Consider the following 20,015-nt stretch of genomic DNA (forward strand, 5'->3'; position numbering starts at 1 on the left):
ACTCCTCGCTTTGTTCAGTTAGTTTCATATACTATCTCCCTTAAACAGATATCCGCATATCAATGGAGCAGCCCGTCGAAATGTATAAGCAGCCCTGGCTTATAATTGAAGCAATCATGCTCAAAGGATATCTGTCTTCTTTACTGCTACACACAGCGACTGCACCACTCGGTACTGCAACATCTCCCTTTATCCGAAACAATAAACCAGATAGCCTTCATGTGTTCGCGATGGGCTTATAAGTTTAAGCAAAATTTGATAAAGTAGTTTTTGTGCCCGGTTTGCAAATGAATGTTCAAACGTAGATTATATCCTATCTTAAAAACAAAGATTCCAAGACTTACCAAGTGGGAAAGCGCCGGTAGATAGGCACAATGAATAAAACACACAAACACACACACAGAATTTCGAGCTTTCGCAACCGGCGGCTGCTTTGTCAGGAAAGAGGGAAGGAAAAGGAAAGATGAAAGGATGTGGGTTTTAAGGGAGAGGGTAAGGAGTCATTCCAATCCCGGGAGCGGAAAGACTTACCTTAGGGGGACATCAGTCCTTATACCAGTACCACACAGCACAATCCATAGCCTTCACCCGTCTAATCCTTCACCTATACATCGACTCGACAACTACCTAACCTTTGCACCCATTGTTATTCACCAACCTAAGTTCAGCACAGGATCAACATAGCTCGTCTCAAACCAACACTTTTTCGACTTTTTTCACACCTTTATCTCTCCCTATATATATTTCTATTTATTTTCACTTTAACTTCATATTACCCTTTCCACCTTCTAATACCATGTCAACCTCAGAACATCCCTACAACGACCCCATTAAATTTTATTTACATTCCCTCCGCAAACATGCCTTCACCCTAGCCAGATTACGCTCCCATATTTTATTTACTCAGGCTTGTCTGACATTTGGCATTACCCCCAAAGGCCTCACACTTAAAGTTCCCATCTCTGGCTGCAATCCTTCTTTCCATCAGTCCTTATACCAGTTCCAAACAGTACAATCCATAGCCCTCACCCGCCTAATCCTTCACCTATACATCGACTCGCTAGTCAACACAATCTGGAACCACAACACCCCAATTCAGTAGTTAACCTTTCCTCCAAACCCCTCTCCCAATCCGAAACCTCTGTCCTATCCAAAGGCCTCACCTTCAGCCCCACTCCCAGGTTCAACCAAACTGCCCTTGTCAAAGATTTACTGTCCTACACTCGTAGTCTCTGCTGGAAATATCACTTTGCCACAAAGAAAAATAATCCTGATCCCACTCCTAATGATCCATCTCCCCAAGACACTATCCAAATTGAACCCTGCCTGGAACAGTTCCGTCCTCCATCACAGCGGAACCCACCTCCTCTTCCTTAAAATCACCCTCTCCAAACCTTCCAGAAACTTCTCATTTCCAGCCTTGCCTCTCAATCTTTCTTGAAAAACCTTAATCCTACTCCCAACATCACCACAGCCGAAGCCCAGGCTATCCGTGATCTGAAAGCTGACCGATCCATCATCATTCTTCCGGCTGACAAGGGTTCCACGACCGTGGTACTTGATCGTTGGGAGTATGTGGCTGAGGGACTGCGTCAGCTTTCAGACGACTCTACATACAAAGTTTGCCAAGGTAATCCCATTCCTGATGTCCAGGCGGAGCTTCAAGGAATCCTCAGAACCCTAGGCCCCCTACAAAACCTTTCACCTGACTCCATCAAACTCCTGACTCCACCGACACCTCGCACTCCTACCTTCTACCTACTTCCTAAAATTCACAAACCCAAACATCCTGGTCGCCCCATTGTAGCTGGTTACCAAGCCCCCACAGAACGTATCTCTGCCTACGTAGATCAACACCTTCAACCCATTACACGCAGTCTCCCATCCTTCATCAAAGACACCAACCACTGTCTCAAACGCCTGGAATCCGTACCCAGTCTGTTACCCCCGGAAACCATCCTTGTAACCATTGATGCCACTTCCCTATACACAAATGTCCCTCATGTCCAGGGCCTCGCTGCAATGGAGCACTTCCTTTCACGCCGATCACCTGCCACCCTACCTAAAACCTCTTTCCTCGTCACCTTAGCCAGCTTCATCCTGACGCACAATTTCTTCACTTTTGACGGCCAGACATACCAATAATTAAAGGGAACAGCCGTGGGTACCAGGATGGCCCCCTCGTATGCCAACCTATTTATGGGTCGATTAGAGGAAGCCTTCTTGGTTACCCAAGCCTGCCAACCCAAAGTTTGGTACAGATTTATTGACGACATCTTCATGATCTGGACTCACAGTGAAGAAGAACTCCAGAATTTCCTCTCCAACCTCAACTTCTTTGGTTCCATCAGATTCACCTGGTCCTACTCCAAATCCCATGCCACTTTCCTTGACGTTGACCTCCATCTGTCCAATGGCCAGCTTCACACATCCGTCCACATCAAACCCACTAACAAGCAACAGTACCTCCATTATGACAGCTGCCACCCATTCCATATCAAACGGTCCCTTCCCTACAGCCTAGGCCTTCGTGGCAAACAAATCTGCTCCAGTCCTGAATCCGTGGACCATTACACCAACAACCTGAAAACAACTTTTGCATCCCGCAACTACCCTCCCGACCTGGTACAGAAGCAGATAATCAGAGCCACTTCCTCATCCCCTCGAACCCAGAACCTCTCACAGAAGAACCCCAAAAGTGCCCCACTTGTGACAGGATACTTCCCGGGACTGGATCAGACCTTGAATGTGGCTCTCCAGCAGCGATACGACTTCCTAAAATCCTGCCCTGAAATGAGATCCATCCTTCATGAAATCCTCCCCACTCCACCAAGAGTGTCTTTCCGCCGTCCACCTAACCTTCGTAACCTCTTGGTTCATCCCTATGAAATCCCCAAACCACCTTCCCTACCCTCTATCTCCTACCCTTGCAACTGCCCCCGGTGTAAAACCTGTCCTATGCATCCTCCCACCACCACCTACTCCAGTCCTGTAACCCGGAAGGTGTACACGATCAAAGGGAGAGCCACATGTGAAAGCACCCACGTGATTTACCAACTGACCTGCCTGCACTGTGACGCTTTCTATGTGGGAATGACCAGCAACAAACTGTCCATTCGCATGAATGGACACAGGCAGACAGTGTTTGTTGGTAATGAGGATCACCCTGTGGCTAAACATGCCTTGGTGCACGGCCAGCACATCTTGGCACAGTGTTACACTGTCCGAGTTATCTGGATACTTCCAACCAACACCAACCTATCCGAACTCCGGAGATGGGAACTTGCCCTTCAATATATCCTCCCTTCTCGTTATCCACCAGGCCTCAATCTCCGCTAATTTCAAGTTGCCGCCACTCATACCTCACCTGTCTTTCAACAACATCTTTTCCTCCACACTTCCGCTTCGACTTACATCTCTGCTCTTACTCTTTGCCTTTAAATATGTCTGCTTGTGTCTGTGTATGTATGGATGGATATGTATGTGTGTGTGTGTGTGTGCACGCGAGTATATACCTATCCTTTTTTTCCCCTAAAGTAAGTCTTTCCACTCCCGGGATTGGAATGACTCCTTACCCTCTCCCTTAAAACACACATCCTTTCATCTTTCCTTTTCCTTCCCTCTTTCCTGACGAAGCAGCCGCCGGTGGCGAAAGCTCGAAATTCTGTGTGTGTGTTTTATTCATTGTGCCTATCTACCGGCGCTTTCCCGCTTGGTAAGTCTTGGAATCTTTGTTTTTATTATATGATATCTTGAATTATAAGTTCCACCATTCAAGCCGATGCCACATTATAGTCTTGCGAGGATGTTGATTTGTGAAGTATTATAGCATCATTAATGTGCCGCTAATTCCACAGCTCCTACATCGTAAATCCAGAGATAATGTATTCTCTGAATAACGTACAGAAAGCATTGCAATACAATGTTCAGTTACTGTTCCCTGTTATTAATGTCACTCAGTCACCTTTAGCTTTGGCATTCTCTCAAGAAAATAGTTATTCACAGTTACACAATAAAGTTCAATTAAATGATGTATATGACACGAAGTATTAAAGTTATAACTAAGTTTATTGAACTTCTGAATTATTTAACCACGGTGCTGGAAAGCACACTGATCTTTCATTCAAGGATTTGAAGCTATTATTTACATGAACAATTCTGACATTGACTACAGCTTCCGATAACATGGCGTACCTGTGAATTCTTATTGATTGTGTGTGTATGTTTCCTACTCAAGTCTATTTGTAGAGTTTATGTCGGTGTCTGGTACATTTCTGTGTCCTTCAATGTTCGTGACAATCACAGATCATGACGACTAAGTCCCATAATCGATTAAGTATCACACGAGTTACTTTTCCCTCGCGTATAATATCTGTTCCTCTGTCTGTCTAAACGGTAAATGTTTTATCACCTTTCTTCAGAACTTTGACTAATATGTCAAGACAATACTTGAAAAACTTTAAAATTCCAGATCGGCCTGAAACAATCTTAATATCAGTCAATAAGCGTGGTTCTATCACAACTTTTACAAGAGAGCGAATTAACTTCTCTATTGAAGTTTTTCATTGTAGTCACAGTGAACTTACAGCTCGATGCAACTACAACTCTTTTCTTGGATAAATGTTATCTCTGATCACTTTATCTCGTATGGGTTTTAACCTTTGTAAAGCATATATTTTGAATTCTTTATTTAGAGTTTCATGCTTTTTAGATTAATTGATCATCTGATAGTCTTTCATTTAGTTCTTTCTGTGGAATGGATGTTGTTAGTTTCCTAGTATTTCTGTTGGTCAAACTTTCAATAGTGTTACAAATACTAACAAAGAGAGAGAGAGAGAGAGGCTGGCCAGTACTTACCTCAGCTCAGTACAGCCAATAGATACACAAAACAGAACAGAAATTTTATGTTCCTAGCTTTCGGAACTTTGTTCCTTCATCAGGGAGGAGAGAGGAGAAAGAAAGGGAAAGTGGATTCAGTTAGTCACAACCCAAGTTATGAAGCAACAGGGAAAGGTAAACAGGGAGGGTAGCAAGGATCAATAGTGTTAATATTTTGTTGCCAATAGCTACCGCAAAGGTCAGGATAACTAATTTTTATATATTTTGCTGTCAAAAGGGATGTCATTAGGGGCTCTATATTTAGGGTGTTATACTGGGAAGAGGTTCCAGTCTTCCAATGTTTTGGAGAGGCACAGCGGCATTACTGCCGGTACCACTTTGTGGGAAGCCATCGGGTGTGAATTCAGGTCACAGCTGATAGTGATTGAAGTAACTCTACTGGCATAATAGTACCTCACAAACATCCTGTGTCCTTACGTGTTACCTCTCATCCAGCAGTGCAGTGGTACCATTTTTCAACAAGATAGGCTTGTCCACACATGGTATATGCCTGCATGACGCTGCAGTTCTCCTGTGGTCTGCAGGAGCCCCACAGATCCGTGCCCATTAGAACATGTGTGGGACCAGCTCAGACTTCATCTCCATCCAATTGCCAGTATCCAGGATGTCGAGGATCAGTCATGAAAATTGTGACTCGGCTTGCCTCTTCTCGACCAAATGACTGGATGCAGCCATGCCATAAGAGGTGCAATGTTATGCGAATAGGTGGTATCATACTGCCAAGTTATTTGTAAATTTGACTTGATCACTGAAGTAACATTATGTACCCTCTCAGCGTGTGAAGTTTCATTTTGTTTCCTCCTCCCTTTATGGATGCTTCTCTTTTTTGTCAGTCAATGTACATACTGATTGTGAACTTACTTTTTTGTCACACATCTGTAGTTTTAAAAATCCTCTTTCACTAAAAAAAAACCCTTTCTGTTGTTCCCCTTTTGCATCATTGTCTTCTAGTGCTATAATTACAAAAACTGGTTCATGACTTTACCTGCCCAGATAGCCAAGCCGAGCACATTAACACACCACTTCCAGGATATGGGAAGATGAGCCTGATCCAGATGAAATACACTTTACAGATTAATGACGAGGCTTGGTGAGCTGCCTAGCCTGGATGTAGTTTCTAGGCAGGTTCCCACATCCCACTAGGTCAATACCATGCTGGTAACCAAGTCCCACCTCCGATACACACTGCACAAACATTTAGAAAACATTCTCACTTTTTCACATGAGATTTACTTCAGAAGCGGGTGGATGGGAGTACACAAATTCCATACTGGCATGTTAATTAGGGTGATGACCTTATTAGTCCCTTTAAACCCTTGATATAAGTGGCAGTCAGATGAAAAGAAAACAGATGGGAAAAGTAAGTAAACTGTTTATTATTTCAAAAGTAATCACCATAACTGTTTATATATTTATCTTGCTGTGAGATAAGATGGCCAATAATTTCATGAAATAATATTTGCTGTTGTTTACGGAAACATGATTCATCCAAAGTAAATCAATGGCTATGAACGTCATGCTTGAGGGCTCCAAGAATATGGAAATTGCATGTGGAAAGATTGGGACTGTATGGAGAATGTGTAATGGCTTTCCAGTCAAACTTCTGTATCATAGTTGACACAACCCTACCAATATGTGAGCCTACCCACACTTGAGTCAAACAACACAATGTGATCAACGACGCATGGATACTTCAGAGGTGTTCCATTACCACACAGTCCTTCATTTTCCCATTTTTAGTATCATAAAACCTCCAATAAGGCAGCTGAGAACAGTTAAATTGAATTTATTCTTATAAAGCCCAATAGAAGTAGTAGAACTGATGAACTATATTTTTCAGTATACATTAGCATACACATAACTAATGACATATTATCATCATGAGTTCACTTATGAATCTTGCTTGTGATTTTATATTGGCTAAGGGGAACCACAACACTTATATTACTTGATTGAATATGGATAGTCTATGAATGTTTGCAGATTGCAAGCAAATTTATATTTCTTCCCTTGGTGAATATAGAGGGAGCTTGGAACAACAAAGTCATTGTAACCTTTCCACTGTGTTTACACCACTCTATTGAAATGTTTGAGATATGTCACATTACCTCAGCAGGAGGATACAAGGTGACTAAATGGAATTTGTAATCGATTTGATAATGTCTGAAATGTAGAAAAATTCAAGTTAATGCAGATATGTGGGGAAAACAGTCTTGTAACATTTGAATACAGCATTAGTAGTGTGCTGCTTGATACAGTTACATCGATTAAATAGCTAAGCATAATGTTGCAGAGCAGGTTGAAATGGAATGAACACATAAGGTTGACATTAGGGAAGGCGATAGCTCAACTTCATTATATTGGTAGAAATTTCAGGAAGTGTTGCTCATTTTTAAGGGACAGTGTATAGGATGCTAGTGTGCCCACCAGGTCAAATTAAAGTAAGACATCGTAACAACTCGGAGGTTTGTAGCTAGATTTGTTGCTGTTATGTTCAATAAGCTCATAAGTATTACGGGGACGCTTTGTGAACCCAAGTGTGAATCCCTGAATAGAAGATGATTCTCTTTTGTGAGCCACTATTGTAAAAATTTAGAGAACCGGCATTTGAGGCTGACTGCATATCAATTCCACTGTTGCATATTGTATGTTTTGCATAAGGACCACAAACGTAAGATGAATGGTATTCGGCTCATATGGAGGCTTATAGGCAATCTGCATTCAGATGCCACAGCATGATTCCTTGCATGATAACAGTACAGAAATGTGTGTAACAGAATTTTGCCCCTTGCATACTTTCAGTAGAAAATGAGCTCCAAATTAAAGGCAATTTGCCAACGCTGTAATCACATGTACAGCAGGTGTCTTCATCCAGTAATGTTTAGCTAAGCCGTGCAATTAGTGTTGTAGGTAGAGTTGTGCGTTAGAATACTTGACTTTGACTGCAGATGCTCACGTAAAAATTTTTTCTAGGCTGAATGGTACGGTTTTTGGCTTCATAATCGGTGTATAGTAATTAAAGTAGGTACTGCATAAAACACATGCAGTTATTTAACACTAACATAGAAATGAGAGTACAGTTTTTATCAGTATTGTTTCCCTTTTCTTCAGTTTCATACATGCACATTACCAACTCCCCCCCCCCCCCCCCCCCCACAAAAAAAAAACAATAAAAAATAGAAAACCAATGCAACTTTCTCATTCTTGATCTATCTTGAATTTTTTTAAATCATAGATAGTTCCACTGGAGCCACACAAATTTCAGGCTGCATCTTGAATCACATTCAAACCCAGTTTCCAAAATATCCTCGTGCCATTTATTCTGTTGATTAGCTCCAATTATCATGCTTTCCAATTTCACATCTGTTATATTTCACTAGCACATTACACTGAGGTGACAAAAGTCATGGGGTACCTACGAATATTGTGTCAACCTCATTTTACCCTGTGTAGTGCAGCAGCTTGACGTGACGTGGACTCGCAAAGTTGTTGGAAGCTCCTTGCAGAAATATTAAGCCATCCTGCCTCTGTTGTCATCCATAATTGCAAAAGTGTTGCTGGTGCAGGATTTTTTGCACGAACTGACCTCTTGATTATGTCCCATAAACATTTGTGGGATTCATGTCGGGTGATCTCGGTGGCCAAATCATTCACTCGAATTGTCCAGAATGTTTTTCAAACCAGTCACAAACAATTGTGGTCCACTGACGTGGCTTACTTGTTGTTTTGGAACATGAAGTCCATGAATGAATGGCTGCAAATGGTCTCCAGGTAGACAAACATAACCGAGACCCAGTCCATTTTGTATAAACACAGCTCACACCATTATGGAGCCACCATCAGCTTCCATGGTGCCTTGTTGACAGCTTGTATCACTGACTTTGTGCAGTCTGGACCACACTCAGAACCTACCACCAGCTCTTACCAACTGAAATAGAGACTCATCTGACCAGACCGCAGTTTTCCAGTCATCTAGGATGGTCACGCACCCAGGATAGGTGCTGCATGTGATGTCATGCTGTTAGCAAAGGCACTTGTGTTGGCCTTCTACTGCCATAGCTCATTAACACCAAATTTTACCACACTGTTCTAATGGGTATGTTGATTGTATGCCCCAAATTGATTTCTGCGGTTATTTCGTGCAGGGTTGCTTGTCTGTTAGCACAGATAACTCTACACAAATGCCACTGCTCTTGATCATTAAGTGTAGGCCATCAGCCACTGCATTGTCTGTGGTGAGAGGTAATGCCTGAAATTTGGTATTTTCGGCTCACTCTTGTCGCGGGATATTAAACTCCCTAACATTTTCTGAAACGGAATGCCCCACGCATCTAGCTCCAAACACCATTCCACGTTTGAAGTCTGTTAATTCCCATCATGTAACCACAATCACTTCGGAAACATTTTCACAGGAATCAACTGAATACAAATGACAACTCTACCAATGCACTGCCCTTTTATACCTTGTGTACACAATATTAGTGCCATTTGTATATGTACATATTGCTATCCCATGACTTTTGTCACCCCAGTGTATGTCCTCAGTAGAGACGTATTCCCAGAATTATGCCAAATGGTGGTCACCTCAGGAAGAAAACTAAGTTAACATCAATTCAAAACAGAATTTTGATAAACTCAGTATTTCTAAGCTGTTTTTTTATTCTTACAGTCAGTGCTCTGACCACATACATTCCGTACATGGCTCAGTAAATAAGCCAGTGAGATGTGTGCTGCTCCAAGAAGGGGTATTTTTGATTGGAACATTACACAGTATCTGCATGCCAGGTGTATTAGATGTTCCTCGCGTTTCCAGAGTGCTCTTTGTGGCAGAATTGTGCCACTCTTACAACTGATGACACCATTGTAAATTTGAACAAGTACCGTAGAACTTTCAGGCCAACAGACAGTGCAAGTGCCCATTCAGTGAAGAAAATTGTAGATGTTACTCCTGCTGAAAAGCAGACTCCATAGACAATCATTAATTATAGTAACAGACTGCAAGACATTTTACCAGTTTATTTGTCTCATTGATGGTAAGTCAGAATCAGTAAATGTACTTATGAAGTGACATTATTATATTCAAAATGTCTTTTCCCCAGAATGTATGAGGTTCCAGGATCCTCAAAATGATTTGAAAGGGGGTAGGGGAGGAGACACTTTTAATTTTGTTACATAGACACCTCATATTAAACTCAGTAAAATAAAGTAATTGGATGTACAAAAATTGTACTCACCAAGCGGCAGCAGAAAACACACATAAAAGAGGTTTTAATAAGGCAAACTTTCATAGCCAGTGGCTCCTTTAGGCAGGAAGGTTGAAGGGCAAGGAAGGCGGGTGAAGGAAAAGGACTGAAGAAGTCTAGAAAAAGGGGTACATTTCAGAAAAGTCATCCAGAACTGAGAATCGGTTGAGACTTAATGGATGGGAAGGGAAGGAAAGACTGATTGTAAGTACTCTTCTGCCCACATTGAACCTACTAATGAACAACAGTACTTAGATTTTGGCAGTTGCCATCCTGTCTATGTTGAACGTTCCTTCCCAAACAGCCGTGGCATTTGAGGCAAACATATTTGTTTGGATGGAGACTCTTTAGAGCAGTACACCACCATTATCACTGGACATAACTTCCCCGCCAGCCTCGTTCAAAAGTAGATTTCCCAGGCCACCACATCCTTCCAAAAGACAACTTTGGAGCACATCTCTGGTCACTCAGTATTATCCTGGTCTGAAATGTATTAATCAGCTACTTCGATGAGGCCATGATTTCCTAAAATCATGCCCTGAATTAAGATCCATTCTGCACGAGATTTTGCCCATCACACCTAGAATACCTTTTCGTCGTCCTCCCAGTCTCCACAATATTCTTGTTAGACCCTGTGCACCCGTCTCCCTCCCTTATGGCTCCTATCTCTGTGACCACGCAAGACTTGCCCTATACACCCTCCTATCACCACCCATACCAGCCCTGTAACTAGCAAAATATATACTATCAAAGGGAGAGACATCTGTGAAATAACTTGTCATATGCCAGCTGTTATGTAAACACTCTTCAGCCTTTTACATCGGCTTGACTACTGCCAAATTATCAGTTGTATGAATGGGCATAGGTAGAGGGAATATAATGGTAACACACAATATCCTATTGCGGAGCATAATTGTGGCCTTGGTGCTTGTTTCGCCAGATATGCCTTCTGGATTCTTTCCCCAGACACCAGTTCCTCAGAACTCCACAGGTGAGAACTAGCAATACAACATGTTGATGGTTCTCGCCACCCACACGACCTTCATTTATGTTAATTTCTTCTGTCACGGCATTTCTTCACAGTAACTACTCCTTTCTTCACTCTGTTTTAGTTTTCTACCTATCTATTTTTTGCTGTTCCCTTTCTCCTCTGTTACATACAATTCACTTAGCTTCTCACTCTTGTTAACTTGTACACAATGTTTTAGCAGTAGTCTCTGTTTTGCATATTGCCTTGTTCTCCACCGTTAAGCTCCCAGATTTCCCATTCCCGTCTGGTAAGTCTCCTGACCTGTTGTTCTGGGTGACTTTTCCAAAATCTATTCCTTTTCTTAGACCTCTCCAGTCCTTTTCCTTCCTCTTCAGCCATTCTGCCTGAAGAAGGAGCAACTGGCTCTGAAAGGTTGGCTAGTTACAACATTTTTTATGTGTGTGTTCTGCTGCTGCTTGGTGAATAGATTTTTTATCCATCCAATTACATTAAATTGTCAAAAATTGATCAGTAATATAAAGGATTGGTGGAAAAGGGTTTGTGGGATTTAAGTTAAAAGTGAAAAGAATCACAAGTGTGCTGGTGAGAACAGGTACATCTGTTTTGATATTTATCACTGTGGCAGCAGATCATATTAAGACAACAGTTGTCTGATGTCAGGCATAATACAATGTGTAGCAAACTTAATGTGTTGTACCTGTTCAATAGCCAAATTATGTAGCAACAATATGTAAGTATAAGTTATCTTATGGGAACTATGGCTAAAGTGTCAATTTGTGAACTGTAAATCTGCAAGTTATTCTGTGAGTATCCCAATATGATCTAGTTTTTCTATAGATATTAGATAAGCTTGTGATAAAATGAATATTTTGTGTGAAGGAAGTGGAGCTTCCGTGTTCCAGTATTTCATTACTTCGCACTATACATCTCTCTCCTATCATTTCTGAGGAGAAATTGTCATTGTGATCACTAATGTACACTACCAGAAAGAAATAAAACACCCTCAAGGAATGTGTTCGGTGGCATCCAGGTATAATACGTGTCACGATCATCAGTGATCGGAGGTGCTCTGGAAGTCTGTCTATTCACTCTTTCTTTTGACTCAGCAACTGCGTTGAGTTTAAAGGTGAACAACATTCATTCTAGGATACACCCGTGCGCCTCCAATGAATATGAACACCTGTTGAACAACTTATACTATTTGAACAGGGTTGCATTAAGGGCAAGCGGCAAACTGGATGGAGAAATTGACAAGTTGCTGCACATGTTGGGCACAAGATATCGGTGGTGTGTCACTGTTTTCAGCAGTGATGTATGGAACATTCCACAGCTATGGGCCATGTTCTGGACGTCCACATAGTACAACACACATCAAGATCCGCACTTTGTGAGAGCAGCAGTGGCTGTTCAAACATTATCCAGAGAAGAAATCTGGCCACATGTTGCTCCCGATGTGTTACCAATAACCATTGGGACTTTCTACTTGCAACAGGACTATGGTCCCATGTGGCTCTGGCTAGGCTGCCACTGATGCCATGGCACTGGGATGCTACTATGTTGTCTTCAGTGATGAGAGTAGGTACTATCTGTATCTGAGTGATAAGACATATGCAAGTAAGTGGAGACCTGGTGAGTGGCATATTCCAGAGTGTATTTGCCCGTGCTACACAGATCCAATCCCAAGCTTCATGGTGTAGGGAACCTTCAGTTACAACTTGCGGTCACTTTTTTTTTTTTGAAGGGTAAAGCAACCAGTGCCCGCTACATTTCTAAAGGTATTATCCCCATGCTTCAGCCATTTCTTCAACAGAATGTGTTGCACTTTCTCAGCAGGATAGTGCATATCCACATAAGGCTGCTGCTAGGGAACATGCTCTTTGTGGTGTAAAACAACTGTCTTGGTGAGCAAGATCACCAAATCTGTCACCACTTCATAATGTATGGGATATGGTGAAGCAGGAACTTGCTCATTTTCCAGAATGTGCAACAATCATTACTGAATTACAACCAAAAGGAGCAAGGTGCTTAGGACAATCTATCACAGGAGGCCATTTAGCACCCTTACAATCATTTGCATGTGAAAATATATAGCTAAGTTGCCGTTAGATGGGGTATACCATGTACGGATGCAACTGTTTTGGCACCCTTTACTGTGATGTATGTTTCATTTGGTCTAAATTTATTATTATATTTCTACATTGATGAACTACCTGTCAGTAAAATGGCCTAATTCTTGAGGGTGTAGCTTTTTTTTTTTCTGGCACCATTTTTAATGTATGAAGGGCATCAAATGCATCACTCCAGCCCCAGCCCTTCGAACACCTGAAGAGACCCAGAGGCTCACTTTGACTCCATCTGCAACATAAGTAGATTACCTAGGTGTTACAGAGCTTCAGATATTTAACACAAGTCAAGCAATGCATTACAGCAGATTACTGTTCTAGACTTGAACACAATCAGTTCCATTCCATCAGACATATTCAATCCATTTCCCATCAACAAAACATACATCACTGACAACATGACACTGGCTAATTACACACTTTTCAGCCATTGTTTATAGGAATGTATTTTACATAAAAGCTCACTTAACAACTGTAGATAAGTACCCACTAAATAAAATGAAAATAACTTTACTATTTAAACGTGGGCTCAGTAAGTTACTTTGCCTACTTGTGCAAGAGGAACTGGACAGAAATTTCTGGGGACACAATAATCTGTGTAAACTGAAAACTGAGCAGCACTAATGCTATGAACACAATTACTGCCATACAGGATCATTGAGAATCAATTTACCTTCCATTAGTGTCCAAGAGACTTGCATAGAATCTGTACATATTGTTTCTTGCGTTAGTATTGGTAGTAATTCATATCTGTATTCCATGTAGTGTTAAAACACATTGTGAAGCTCCCCCCTCCAGCTCTTCCGGTGTGTCTACACACTGTCTCACCAGTGATTTATAAGGCAAGCTTCATAAGTGACAGTATAACTTTGTGAAATATTGTGTAGTTGCTTCTTGTAACATGTTGGGTAGGGAAAGCGAGAACTCACCTGCTCTTTCTTCAGTTAGGATATTGATGAAGGAGGGAACCAGTAATTTTATGCTATTAAATCTCTCTTTTTAATAATCTGCACTTTTTCGATGCAGTGAAATGCAGAAACTGTTAGGCCTAGAGAAAAAAGATAAAAGAACCTTTTTATGGGCAGTTTAATGTAGTCTCGTTTTGTACTGGTAAACATTGTCACTAGAAGCTGCAGGTTTCGAGTTATTCCAGAAAGACATAAAAAAAGTGACATTCAGCTCTCTGTCCCCCCCCCCCCCCCCCCCCCCCCCACCAAACGCTCACACCCCCTTGTTGGGATTTTTAGTATGTTGTTCATGCCCCCCCACAACAGTACAAAATTTGCAACTACACAAATTTTGTCTGCTATTCAACCCTTTTTTTTTCTTTTTTTCCCCCATTGACTGGGCTATAATACCAGTGTCATTGGGGATATTCTAAAAACATTTTACAGCATGACTTGCTTACGAGCGTGTTTCCGTTCACACAATTTCCCTGCACAACATAAAACTGCTCTTTTACTTGTCCATTCACCTTTCAAGTTGCACATTTTGTATGTGGAGGATGTGCTTCTGTTGATATCTTGCTCTTGATGATTGTCCAGCACGTGAAACAACTTTTTTTGATAAAACACAACTTGTAGAGGTTCATATTAGCAGAAAAAAAACTTTTTTGCATGTTATATTGTTTTATTACACAGTACATTTTTTATTACCTAGTACATTTAATGATTTGTTTGCTTCAATGTAGGTCAATTATGCTCTAAATTTAATTCATTTCTGATCATTCCTTCATTATGTTGCAATTTTTATAAATAGAAAGAAACTTCCACATGGGAAAAATATATTAAAAACAAAGATTCCAAGACTTACCAAGCGGGAAAGCGGTCTTTCCGCTCCCGGGATTGGAATGACTCCTTACCCTCTCCCTTAAAACCCACATCCTTTCGTCTTTCCCTCTCCTTCCTGAAGAAGCAACCATCGGTTGCGAAAGCTAGCAATTCTGTGTGTGTGTTTGTGTGTTTTGTTCATGTGCCTGTCTGCCGGCGCTTTCCCGCTTGGTAAGTCTTGGAATCTTTGTTTTTAATATATATATATATATGGGGACACAACTGATAGGTATTTTAAGGGCCATTTTTTTAATTACAGGTTTTTATTGCAAGCTAATATCAAAATGCTTAATCATCTTTTGCTGTAACTTTTTATTTCTTTTTATTTTGAGTTAACTGTGCTACTACTACTGAATAGTCAGTTCACTTCACCAGTCACTGTCTCATGTACATTATTTCCAGGCATCACCACAGCCTGTAATTCTAGAAGCATCAGAAAGCAAATCCCTGGTACCACCTTCCGTGAGTATCACAGCTGTCCCTTCATCAGTGCCCTCTTCTGTGTCCGTAACTGGGGCAGGTGGGCCAAGCCTCAACTCCGTGCTTACAGGCATGGGCCTGGAACGGCGTCCTGGTATTGAGATAATTCCTATTGTTCCGGCACCTGCACCAGTTCCTACTTCTTCACTGCAGAGTTCGATCACAATAACGCCAATACCTGGTAACTCAAGTGGTACTTCGGGCAAGTCATCAGGAAGTGGTGGAGAAGACCGCAGCCGTGAACGCAAGGCAGGAAAATCTAAAGATGACAAAGGCAGGGTGTGTATACATAAAATAACATTTATGACTGCTGTTAAACAATTGTATATGTGATTGCTCATTACTCACCAAATAGAATGGGAGCTGAGCAATAAACTGGCCCATAGAAAATTACAATAACTGTGAAGCTTTTAGGCACAGTCCTTTGTCAGATTTAACACACATGTGATGTTCACTGCTCAACGCTTCCTTCACTTGGTGAGGAATGATATATCCACATATTCATAATATTGTTCTATCCTCAGTTTTCCATGAATTTGTTTTGCTTTGTTGCTGTTACACAGATGCAGAGGTGCAATGTAAACGATAATTGACCAGTTTGCTGTTTGAAGCAGTCAGAATATTTTTGGGTACTGCACTTATGTATGTATGTTGATATTCGTTTGTAAAGTTATATATATTACTGACAGCTGTAATGGAGAATACAAATGTATAGCCCTGGACTCATTCACTTAAATCTACAAATGACAATGCAGTAACAGGTTTAGATTGGTTCATGAGTACCTAATACACACACTATATAACTTTTCACTTTTTGTGGGGGATGCTGGGATCATTAGCATGCAGTTTTCACTTAGCACATGGGCTCATGGAGGGAGAGAAGAGATGTAGGGAGAACAAGCCCCAGCTCATTATCAGTCGGCACACATCACATTGGAATCAACATTACACCGACAATGCAAACTACGACACTATATTGCTACGGCACACTGTGTTGTTTCCTACCCAAGGTTGGCAATGGGGAAAAGCAGTCTGTACCGGCTTGAATTGTGACTGTCACCAATTCTTCCACTTCCAGAAAAGTACATACATGTTTCTAGGCTATAGTACATAGTTACTATTCTACACATCAGTGTCTGGCACCCAAGTAGCAGTGTGGGGAACACATGAGGATTTTTTATATTAGGTGACTATCTGTCCAGGACATAGAATGACAGCTTTAGGAAGTACAGAGTGTTGCTGTAAGGTCTGAAGTAGTACCTCATATTGCTGAGAGTATTAAAATCCTAGTGATTAACTGCTGAAGCTTTCGCAACAAAATGCCAGGGTTTGAAGCATTTCTAATAGCTGTGGAGCTCACATAATGGTAGGTACAGAATGCTGATTAAAACTGGAAATAGATTGTAGTGAGATATGTGAAGAATATCTGAATGTATTGTGGAAGGATAGACAAATGGTAAACAGAGGTGGTGAATTTTTCACACTAGACAAAAGACCAAAATCCACCAAGAAAAGAGATCAAACCTGCATGTGAGATTGTCTGACCAAGACAGTACCAAGTGTGTGCACACCAAAATCTAAGAAGAAACTTTTGAGAAAATGTCAGCTTGCTAATATACAGGGTGTCCACAACCAAAGTTCCAGTTTCAAAACGCTGTAGAAAGAGAAGCTCTTCTCAGAGTAATGTCAAATTTGAACAGTATATTATCGACAGAGGGGAATCATCATGGAACAAAAAAATTTAACAAAAATGTTACCAGTAGATACACTGTAAGCTTCTTAACCAAAATGAGGTTGGCTACAAGTGACATTTGAATCACAATACTGTTGTTGTCGTTTGATATGCACATTACACCATCCGTACCGTTCATTGTGCATGATTGCACAAGTTTGGCAGTCGACAGTGGTGGCACTGTTATTTAGGTAAACCTGTCCACTACAACAAGGTCGTGTCAAATCAGATGGGAAAAATCGGTTTCCAATTGTCTTGAGGCAAAAATGTGCACAAAAAGCAAAATTATATTGGTTTTTAATTGCCATGGAGCCAAAAACAATATAAAAATCAAAATTACATTGGTTTTTAATTGTCCTGGGGCAAAAATCACATAAAAAGCATAATGACATCTGTTTGTAACTGTCGTGAGACTGATACGAGACATTTTCAATATCTTGTCCACCGTTTTCGGCCACAAATTGAAACTGAGAAGAGCATGTTCCACAACAGATCCGAGGGTCTCAGGAGTCACATTGTGCAGTGGGTGCCTTCAATTCAGTTTCATTCATAATTAGAGCACTGAACACATCATCTTTCAGATAATCCCAGTGCCAGAAGTCACACGGATTAAGATCAAGTGATCTGGAAGCCGGGCTATAGGGAAATTTGGCTGATGATTCTAGCATTTCCAAAACACCTTTGCAGCAGTCGCTTCATGGGCTGTGCATTGTGGTGAGGAACGCCCTCTTGTATAAAAATCATCCTACTCACATATCCATGCTCCTGAAGGGTTAGGCTGACATTGGTGCACAAAAGACTGTCATAGTGTATACCAGTGATGGTACACCTAACAGGACCTGCAGATTCATTTCCTCGAAAAAATATGGCCATACGATAAACAATGCCGTCAACCAACACCACGGAGTCACATTTGCAGAATGAAGTGGTATCAGTTGATGTGCTTGCAGATTTTACATCGTCCATATGGTGATGTCCTTGGAGATGGAAATTGTCTTTGCCTGTCTAAAGAACGTTCCATGTCCATTAAGGTCAGCAGGAAGCAACTCCTGAACATGGGTGACTTTGTATGGATAGCAATGCAGAATGTTTCGTGCTCGCAGGCATTTCCAACATTCAGGCAGGTCCCCATGCACTGCATATTTGCACGCCCATGCTCGACCCCTCCTGCAGTGCTGTTGCCATGCTTTTGACTGACATTTGATCAACTGCTTTTCTCCCTGTGCCACATTGCTCTTCAAAAGAACATGTCTTTTTTGAATTTTGTAATCATTTTCTCCACCTGCAGTGTATGAGCAATAATGTAGACTGTCATGATGGGCACCTCGGATGCAAGCTGAGAAACAGCTGTGTTCTGCGCGACTGGTGGTGTGCTTATCCTGACATTTACAGCACCATCTATTGATCAGTTTTTTGTTAGATCTGTTTTTGTTCCAGCACTGTTTCCTCCCCTGCTTCAATAATATGCTGTTCAAATTTGATGTCATTATGTGCAGAGATTCTCTTTCTACAGCATTTGAAACTGGAACTTTAACTTTAGATACTTCTGGAATCTCCCATATCTTATCTCTCCAGTCACCCACCACCTCCCAAAGTCTCACCATCTGGCCGCAGAGGAGCATTCCCCTTGTGACTGAGTACCACTGAGGACAAGCTACCGAATCATATTCTCCACCAAGGTTTCGACTACCTCTCGTCGGGCCCTGAAATGAGGAATGTCCTACCCACTATCCTTCCCCACTCCTGCAGTGGTATTCCAGTGGCAACCAAACTTACACAGTATCATCGTCCATTCCTACACAACTCCTGCTCCCAACCCTTTTCCTTATAGCCCATAATCCCTGTAATAGACTTACACACAAGACCTGTCCCATACATTCTCCCACCATCACCTACAGGTACTCCAGTCCCGTCACAAGCATCACCTATCCCATCAAAGGCAGGGCTGTGCTGCATTTGATGTGGGCATGACAATCAACAAGCTGTCTGTCCTCATGAATGGCCACCAACAAACTTTGGTCAAGAAACAGCTGGACCACCCCTTTGCTGAGCATGGCGCTCAAGACAATGTTCTTCATTTCAGTGACTGCTTTACAGCCTGTACCATATGATTCCTTTCCACCAACACCAACTTATCTGAATTGTGCAGGTGGGAACTCTCTCTGCAGTATATCCTCCATTTGCGTAACCCTCCTGGCCTCTCCTACATTCTCATAGGCCTCCTGGCCTCAATCTTTTTTAGTTTTTTCCTCGGTATGTTTCAGTCATTGTCAATCAATGAAATTTAGTATTTTTAGTAGCTTCAAGGCCAAGTATACAATGCATTCTGTGAAATGCGGAATGTTTGAAAGTGAAGTGTCCCACACTTCCTTACTTCTAGAAGAAATTCATCCTGTTGTTATGTATCGGAACCTCGTGTTGCAAAGAGAATTCTGGAAAATCTCTGCGCTCAACACAAAAGCTTACACTCGTCTTATAACATAATACAGATGAACTTAGTACAGAGAGTTTGCTGTACTGTGATTTACATTTGCAATAATGTCCTTCAGACAAATAGTACAGATAGATGAAAAGTCAATAAAATAAAATAAGATAAATAAGAAAGGATCTCACTTTCTAGTTATAGGAATGTAACTACTATTATATTTGACCTGAGTGTTTGGTAAAATTTAGGTTAAGGCTTCTGGATAGCTTAACATAAAGAGGCAAAGGTATTGT

At 41.4% G+C, this 20,015-nt stretch overlaps 1 protein-coding gene across 2 annotated transcripts in view; it reads left to right on the forward strand.

The window, feature by feature from the left end:
* The window catches only part of LOC126355836 (mediator of RNA polymerase II transcription subunit 1), a 168,864-nt gene that overhangs the window by 102,084 nt on the left and 46,765 nt on the right, over nucleotides 1-20,015 (forward strand). For both annotated transcript variants that reach the window (XM_050006289.1, XM_050006288.1), the window contains exon 11: nucleotides 15,488-15,844. In XM_050006289.1, the coding sequence (XP_049862246.1) occupies nucleotides 15,488-15,844 (357 nt within the window). The remainder of the gene's footprint in view (nucleotides 1-15,487; nucleotides 15,845-20,015) is intronic.

Source organism: Schistocerca gregaria, chromosome 3 (assembly GCF_023897955.1).
Source record: "Schistocerca gregaria isolate iqSchGreg1 chromosome 3, iqSchGreg1.2, whole genome shotgun sequence".
Lineage (NCBI taxonomy): Eukaryota > Metazoa > Arthropoda > Insecta > Orthoptera > Acrididae > Schistocerca > Schistocerca gregaria.